At 54.9% G+C, this 7,782-nt stretch overlaps 1 protein-coding gene across 3 annotated transcripts; it reads left to right on the forward strand.

Moving 5' to 3' along the window:
- Positions 1 to 235: 235 nt before the first annotated feature.
- On the forward strand, positions 236 to 7,724 carry ACTMAP (actin maturation protease). 3 transcript variants are annotated; one of them, XM_049900300.1, is made up of 7 exons: positions 239 to 499; positions 835 to 1,256; positions 3,292 to 3,360; positions 3,864 to 3,988; positions 4,318 to 4,447; positions 4,541 to 4,611; positions 5,880 to 7,724. In XM_049900300.1, the coding sequence occupies exons 2-7, from the start codon at positions 946 to 948 to the stop codon at positions 6,215 to 6,217; spliced, it is 1,044 nt and encodes a 347-aa protein (XP_049756257.1). In that variant the 5' UTR covers positions 239 to 499; positions 835 to 945; the 3' UTR covers positions 6,218 to 7,724. The 3 variants fall into 3 exon arrangements, with proteins under 3 accessions (XP_049756259.1, XP_049756257.1, XP_049756258.1); XM_049900301.1 differs by having other exon boundaries at positions 239 to 439; XM_049900302.1 differs by lacking the exons at positions 4,318 to 4,447; positions 4,541 to 4,611 and having other exon boundaries at positions 236 to 499.
- The last annotated feature ends 58 nt before the right edge of the window (positions 7,725 to 7,782 follow it).

Consider the following 7,782-nt stretch of genomic DNA (forward strand, 5'->3'; position numbering starts at 1 on the left):
ATCAAAACGACACTTGGGTTCCCGCCTAGGGAGAAAACCCCGCCCCAGCCTGTGTGCTTCCTAGGCCGCCAGATGCCTCGGGGCGTACGGACCAATCAGTGAAGGCTACGCCCCCTCACGCGCTCCTTGCCAATCGAGACGCGGCTCGCTCTGCAGCTTCTTCCGGCGAGGATCCTTTGATAGCCCCACCTCTCAGCCCGCACTGCCATTTTCTACCACGTGATTGCCGAAGGGGCGGGCATAAGTTGCGAGTTCTACCACGTGACGTGAGAAAACCTGTGTGCGGCAGCCGCCATTTTGCGAGGAGAGGAGGCGGGTGTTTTCCAACTCCGTTCATTTTCCACGGGCATCGTCGCTCTTTCCGGCCTCCCGGAAAGGCTCAGAGCCTTTCCCAACTCGCAGACTTTGTTTCTCAGTTATTCCAGGACCCTGTCTACAAGTAGGCAGTTTTCTCTACCCAGTGTCCTTTTTGACCTCTGGCTCAAAGATCAGCTCAGAGGTTCGAACTTCGGCTTGGGGGTGGGGGTGGGGAACAGAGTCTAATTACCCCAGTCCTTAGCTCGAGACTCCTAAACCCCACGTGTTAGGCGCTACACCCCAAGATTGAGGCCCGTTATCCCGAAATTTAACTCATGAGTTTCCAAGTCTTGACCTGGACAAGTTAACTCCTAATCTCCTCCCCTCTCGTCCCGCAAACCAACCCGCCCCAGCCCCATACTAGCGGATGTGAGATTAAAAGACCCCACCCTGTTAACTCTCAGATCCTCGACTTGAGCCTGCACAAGCCCTGCGTCCACCTTGTTCGTTTCCCATTGTTCTGCTCCCATGTTCTAGGACTCAGCTGTAAAACCTTCGTAATCCCCATCTCTGCAGCCAACCTTAAACAGCATTTTGAAGGATCCTTCCCCTTCGCATTTCCACCGAGCTGCTCTCAAGTACTCCGAAATGACTTCTCCATGCTCATCTCTAGAGCCCCCAGTCCTTCCTCCCAGCGCCCCTACACCCCAGGCCTCCATTCCACCTCTCGTGCCTCCAAATTCCCCGGATGTAACTTTTCTACCCATTTCCTCGAGTCTCCAGACCCCTTTTCCCCCACCACCCCCACTGCCGCCTCCACCTCCTGCTTTGGGGCTTGCTCCCCCTCACGTCTTCGGCATGGAAAAGAGCCAGCTGCTGAAGGAGGCCTTGGAGAAGGCCGGCCCAGTCCCCACCGGCAGAGAGGATGTGAAGAGGCTTTTGAAGCTGCACAAGGACCGGTAGGGTCTCCTCTTCACCCACCCAGTCATCTTACCAACTACCTGTCCCAGATCATTTTATCCTCTTCTTGGGGTTTCCTGTTTGTCCTCAAGGTCAAACAGCCTGGTCGGACCAGTCCCCTACTGAGCCCTCCGGTGGTGGTATGGCTCCATCAATGAAGAAAGGTCCTGCCATCACAAGTGCCTAGTCCAGTGGAGGAGGCAGACTACCCACACCAAACAGTGACAGCCCAGAGTGGTCAGGGCTGTGATGGGGGAGCCCAAATGGGGCACCTGACCCAGCCTGGGGACAGAGGGGGCTTCCTGGAGAAGGGGAACCTTGAGTGCTATTGAGCAAGTCTTGCAAGGGGTGCATGATGAAGAGCAAACGGCTCATGCAGAGGCCCAGAGTTAAAGGGGAGCATGCTGTTTTAAAGAAATTGCAAGCATTTCCTCACTGAGACAGGGAGGTGGCAAAGGGGGACAGGAGCCAGATCACACATGAGGTAGCAGGGTGGGCCATGGTAAGGGGGCTGGACTTTGCCCTGAGGGCTCTGGGGAGCCATAGGAGGAACTACTTACGCTGGATGAGGCTACCTGTGACACGTAGATGGTAGGTGGTAAGACTAGAGTCAGAGCCCAGGGAGGAAGCTGGAGGACCAGACTGGAGAGGAGGGGACCAGACCAGGGTTGAGGTGGTGGGCAGGGGAAGGAGGTGAAGAGGACCCAGTTGAATGATTGCCTGGCTGACAGGAATCAGGGGAACTGACTTGTCCAGACTCAGAAGAACTTTCAAGCTCTTCTTAGTTTATAATTTGTCTTAAATGCCCCAACCATGATGAGGTTAATTAAACACAAATAAAATGAGCTCGTTATTGTGTCAGGCACCTTTCTCTAATGGTTTTTAAGTATTGAACTATCTAATTCTTTTAGCAATCTAATGAGGTAGAAGCTATTATTGTGTTGTTTTCCAGATGAGAAAACAGGCTCACAGAGATGAAATCACCGAGCTGTAGAATTAAGAGAAAGGGCCCAAATTGAACCTGGGCAGGGTGGCTTTGGAAACCCTGGTAGTATAGCAGTTAAGAGCTAAGGCTGCTAACCAAAGGGTCGGCAGTTCGAATCCACCAAGCACTCCTTGGAAACCACATGGGGTAGTTCTGTCCTGTAGGGTTGCTATGAGCCGGAATTGACTCGACAGCAACGGATTTTTGGTTTTTAGGTTGGCTTCGCACTTTAAACCACTGTGTTGTAACATCATCTCTTTTTTGGTCAGGAGCCCTGGGTTCCCCTTCAGCCTCTCTCTCTTACTGACTCTGAGATGGAAATGAAGACTCTGGGGCTCTGCCCTCTCCTGAGCCCTGGAGGGAAAGGAGGAGGTTGGGATCACCAGAACTTTTCCCCAGGCCTCCCCAGGGGGAGGAAAGGGGGGGCTGGTCAGACACGTAAGGACTTATTATTTTAGGCCATCAGCCTAAATTTTTCGGGATTTAGGTGACCATTTAATTTCACCCACGTTAAAGGATTTTCACCTTATTTAACAGTTTAAACGTTTGACTGCGAACCAAAAGGTTGCCAGTTCAAATCTACCAACCGTTCCTTGGAAACCCTATGGAGACAGTTTTGCGCTGTTCTATAGGGTCGTTATGAGTCAGCATTGACTCAGTGGCAACAGGTTTGGGTTTTTTTTAAAACAGGGTTTAGCTGTAGCGGCATGTCTTTGAGGAATTTTCTCTAATCTGTGTCCCTGGCTTCTAGTTGCATGGCTTTTGCATATCTGCTCTTTGCCTCCTCAGTAACTGAGAAGGAGCAGAGAGCACGCAGGGGGAAGGATGATTCCCGCTGGCCAGAGGGGGGAACAGGCTCAGACAGGGCAAGGGCCTCATGGGGGAGAAGGAAGTCAGTGATGCAGCCAGGAGCCACCCTGGGGCCTTAGAATGGCCTGGCCTGTGTTTCCTTCCTGTGTCCTTGTATCTTTGTATGCTCTGCCCCCACCTGGACCTTGAGGGGCCCCTCGGAGCTGATCCTGCCTGACCCGAGTGTGGCTCTGATTCAGTTTCAGAAGTGACCTGCAGTGGATCCTCTTCTGTGCTGATCTGCCGTCCCTCATCCAAGAAGGCCCTCAGTAAGTTCTCTGACCCAGGACCCCACCCCCTTGTCCACCCTGTACTCTGAGCCTCTGCCTGTGCTGGGCTTACCCAGAGGGAGGCTGGGACAAGGCCCCAGCGACCTGGGGAGGGAAGGGGGGACCTGCCAGGACACGGTCTCGGGTGTGTCCATAGCGAATAGAGATTTGGAATGAATGAGTGAGCAAATGAAGAAACTGACGGGTGAAAAGACGAACCTGGTCCATCCTCTCTAACCCCATACTGGCACCTTGTATTCCAGGAAACCCATGTGACGTTTCTCCCTGCCCACCCCTTCATCTCTCCAGCCCTAGGCTCAGGCCTTGGCCATTCTCTGTCCCATGGTGGGGAGTCAGGTCTCCCCATCTGGCCTGGGAGAGGGGAGGAGAACTCCCCCAAGGCAGCAAACCTGATCCCCACACTCCAGCTTCTAGGCAGAGGGGGCCCAGTAACAAAGTGACTTAGGGATTGAGGGGCTGGGCCCCTGCCTGTCTCTCCCCAGGTGCGGGCTAGTGGCCTTGTGGATGGCAGGCACTCTCCTGGCACCCCCCAACGGTGTCCCCTTGGAGAGACTGATGCAGGTGGCACTGGAGAGAGGCTACACCGCCCAGGGGGAGATGTTCTCTGGTGAGCTGGGAGCAGGAGGGTCTGCAGCTGGGTCTTCACTCGGAGAGGCCAGGGGTAGCACTACCAGGTGCGGGACAGGCTCTCATGCCATCCCTCAGCCCTTGTCGCACAGTCGGGGGGAGTGGTCATGAGGTGGACACTAGGTTCCCAACCCAGCTCTGCTACCTCCATGCTGTGTGGCCTGGGGCAAGCTGATCACCCTCTCTGTGCCTTATCTTCTGTGTCTGTGCAAAGGAGTTGACGAGAGTGGTGAGGGTTAGTGGTCTGGAGCCGCATCAAGATCAAGCTGGGCACACAGTAAGCCCTCTCTGTCCATTCTTATCCTGCAGTGGCTGACATGAGTAGGCTGGCCCAGGAGGTCCTGGGCTGCCAAGCTGAGGTGCTCTCTGGCGGCCTGGGCAGCCCCAACAGAGACCGTGTCCTGCAGCACCTCATCGCTGGACACCTCCTGCTCATCCCGTATCCCAGAGCTGTGGAGGGGGCAGGGTTGGGTGGCAAAGGGTCCCTGGGCCAAATCATAGACCACAGCTTTGGCCTTAATGCTAGTGCCAGTTACGACGAGGACTTCAACCATGAGCCATGTCAGAGGAGGGGCCACAAGGCTCACTGGGCGGTGAGCGCAGGTGGGTCCAAACCCCTCCAGGCCCAGGGCTGCCTGCCTCCCCCCTACATCCTGGCCCTGCACTCTCAAGGCAGGGGTTGGGCAGGCCCGCCCTGTCCATACGGGGCAGTCAGTGCTGGACGTGACAGACAGCAGGTGCCTTAGTGGCGTAGCTGTCACTCACAGTTTCCACCCACGTGAGCTCGCAGCACAGACTTCAGGATCCAACAGCCTAAGCTCCAGCCCTGGCTCAGCCGCTTGTAGGTTGTGTGACCCTAAGGAAGCTTCTTTACTAGAGCTTCATTTCTCTACCTGGAAAATGGCAGTGATAGTAGGTGGTGTTGGTGGAGAATATTGAATATACCATGGACTGCCAGAAGAATGAGCAAAATCTGTGTTGGAAGCCGAGTTCAGCCAGAATGCTCCTTAGAGGCAAAGATGGCAAGACTTCGGCTCACGTATATGGGCATGTTATCAGGATGTCCCTGGAGAAGGACATCATGCTTGGTAAGATAGAAGGTCAGTGGAAAAGAGGAAGACCCTCAGTGAGATGGACTGACACAGTGGCTACAACACTGGGCTCAAGCATAACAATGATTTTGAGGATGGCGCAGGACTGGGCAGTGTTTTGTTCTGTTGTACATATGGTCGCTATGAGTCAGAACTCACTCGACGTCACCTACGACAAAATAGTGCCCAGCCACCTCAGAGCTGGGGTATGTGAAACGCTTAGATGGTGCCTGGTGGTTACGCATCCTCAGTCAGCGTTGTCGTGTGCTGTTGAGTCAATTCTAACTCACAGCAACCCTGTAAGACAGAGTAGACCTATCCCATAGGTTATCCAAGGAGCAGCTGGTGGATTCAATCTGCTGAACTTTTAGTTAGCAGCTGAGTTCTTAATCACTGTGTCACCAGGGCTCTCAGTCAGTGTTAGCTGTTACTGTACTGTCCTCATCACTCTACCTGCCTGCAACGAGATAGAGTTTGTGCCTGTCAGGAAGCTTGGACCAACCTCCTGGCCTGAGGTTGTGGCCTGAGGTCTACTCTCTGAGCATGTCTTTACTGGATGTCACTTGGTGTTTGTTTTGCTTAACACTGGTCTCTGCCTCTGTATGCTGATGGGCTTTGGGCTTAAAACAGCTGCGACCCTGGATACTCCTGGGCCCAAATCCTAGCCTAACTGTGTGACCCCTGACCCCTCTTGACCTATCTGTAACCCTGGAGGGCTGTGGGGGGAATTCATTGTGGTCCCAACATAACATGCTCAGTTACTTGCTGTTCTCTGCCCAGGGGTCCTGCTGGGTGTGTCAGGTGTGCCGAGCCTTGGCTATGCTGAAGACCCAGAGTTCTCGGGCCTGTTCCACCCTGTGCCCAGTACGCCCTGCCAGCCACCACCTCTGCCAGAGGAAGGCTCTCCGGGAGCCATCTACCTGCTGTCCAAGCAGGGCAAGAGTTGGCACTACCAGCTGTGGGACTACGACCAGGTCTGTGAGAGCAACCTGCAGCTGACAGACTTCTCGCCATCACGGGCCACCGATGGCCGGTTGTACGTGGTGCCCGCTGGTGGGCTACGGTCTGGCCTCTGTGGCCAGGTCCTGCTCCTCAGACTGCATGATGCTAGCCACTAGTCTGCTGCAGCTCTCATCCCAGGCTGATGTGCCTAGCCACAGCCTGGCTCTGTCACCCCGTGACGAGTGTCCCCTGCCACTCTTTCTGTGGAACAGCTGAGGCTTTGGGCTGGATTTCTTAGGGCCTCTAGCCCAGCGTTTCCTCACATAAGGTCCCCCGCACCTCTCCATCTGTTCTCAACCCAGAAACCTGGGCAGTGTGTTGCACCTCACCTTAGCCTGTCACCCCCACTACTGAGCACCCTTGTGTCAGGTGCTGCTGGTGACCACTCTGTTTTAACCCACCTTCATCTCTCTGGGCATCTGAAGAAACCTCTTCACTGGGCTCCCTGCTGCCCCTAGTCTGTTCTCACCGGCTCCTTGTTGCTCACATGGGGACTAATTCCCGTAATCTGCAAGACCCCAGAGACGAGGCCCCAGTTCACCTATCTTCCCGCACACTTTCTGCCTTCCAGTCGGGCTGGGCTTTCCATCCCTAAAGTGTCATACCACCGTTCCGGGACCCTCTGCCTTCCTGCTCACCAGGAGAGCCCCTTTACTTCCCGTCTGGGCTCAGCTGAGGTATCACTTCTTTCGGGGACTGGGGACGGGGTTCCTTCAGCCCAGGCTAGGCCCTGCCCCGTCCTCTGCACCCTGTACCCACACATTACCCACGTTAACCTGTCAATCCTCTAACCCTGTGAGGCTGCAGATTTTCTGCAGTTTACAGGTGCGGGGAGAAGCCTTGTTACTGGCCTGAGGTTATGTGGCTGCCAACAGGCAGACCCAGGAGTCGCACCAGGCACTTAGCACCCAATGACCAGCAGCAGGGCTGGCTCTGCCTGCCTGCCTTTTTCATCACGGCACCCATCAGAATGTGTTTTTCCTGGCTCTCTACACAGATGTATATGCCATGGGTATGTGTGATGGCTGCATTAATGAATACTTGTTGCCCCACTGGAGCCCTGGTGGGGCAGTGGTAAGAGTTTGGCTGCTAGCCAAGAGGTTGGCAGTTCGAATGCACCAGGCACTCCTTGGAAGCCCTGTGCGGCAGTTCTACTCTGTCCTGTAGGGTCGCTATGAGTCGAATGATCTCTACAGCAATGGGTTTGGTTGTTTCTTGTGCGTCACCTCACTGGATTGGGTGCTGTGAAAGGGGAGGAACAGTTCTGTCCTGGTCACTCCTGTGTCCCCAGGGTCCCCACAGTTTTCCATTAGGGGCTGTGTGCTGGATAGTGTTTCGGAACGGTGGCTGAGGTAGCCAAGAGGAGTATCTCCCACCCCTGCCTCGGCCCTCTGCCTGCGCCTCCCAGTCCCACCCAACCTCTCCTGGTTGGCACTCCCTGCTACATTGTCCTGGGAGTCCTTGAGGGCCCAGCTTGAAGCCCTTCTGTTCACCACTGTGTCCCTACACTGCCCAGCACAGAGCCAGGCACGAGTGAATGTTTGTTGAGTGAGTAAACCAACCCACCCTGAGCCGCCTCTCTACCCCAAAGTGATCATTATCCCATTATAACCCCCCACAACCGCCCTAGCACTAATGCTCAGGCTATGAGAGTCGAGCCCACACACCCCAGATGCAAAGA

The sequence above is a fragment of the Elephas maximus genome, chromosome 11 (assembly GCF_024166365.1).
Source record: "Elephas maximus indicus isolate mEleMax1 chromosome 11, mEleMax1 primary haplotype, whole genome shotgun sequence".
NCBI classification, from domain to species: domain Eukaryota; kingdom Metazoa; phylum Chordata; class Mammalia; order Proboscidea; family Elephantidae; genus Elephas; species Elephas maximus.

Bases quoted from the DNA above. Each gene is read 5' to 3' on its own strand.
- ACTMAP (XM_049900300.1), top strand. From the start codon at position 946: ATGACTTCTCCATGCTCATCTCTAGAGCCCCCAGTCCTTCCTCCCAGC. The intron at 1,257-3,291 runs GTAGGGTCTCCT...GCTCTGATTCAG, and splicing joins TTGAAGCTGCACAAGGACCG to TTTCAGAAGTGACCTGCAGT. The intron at 4,612-5,879 runs GTGGGTCCAAAC...TTCTCTGCCCAG, and splicing joins TCACTGGGCGGTGAGCGCAG to GGGTCCTGCTGGGTGTGTCA.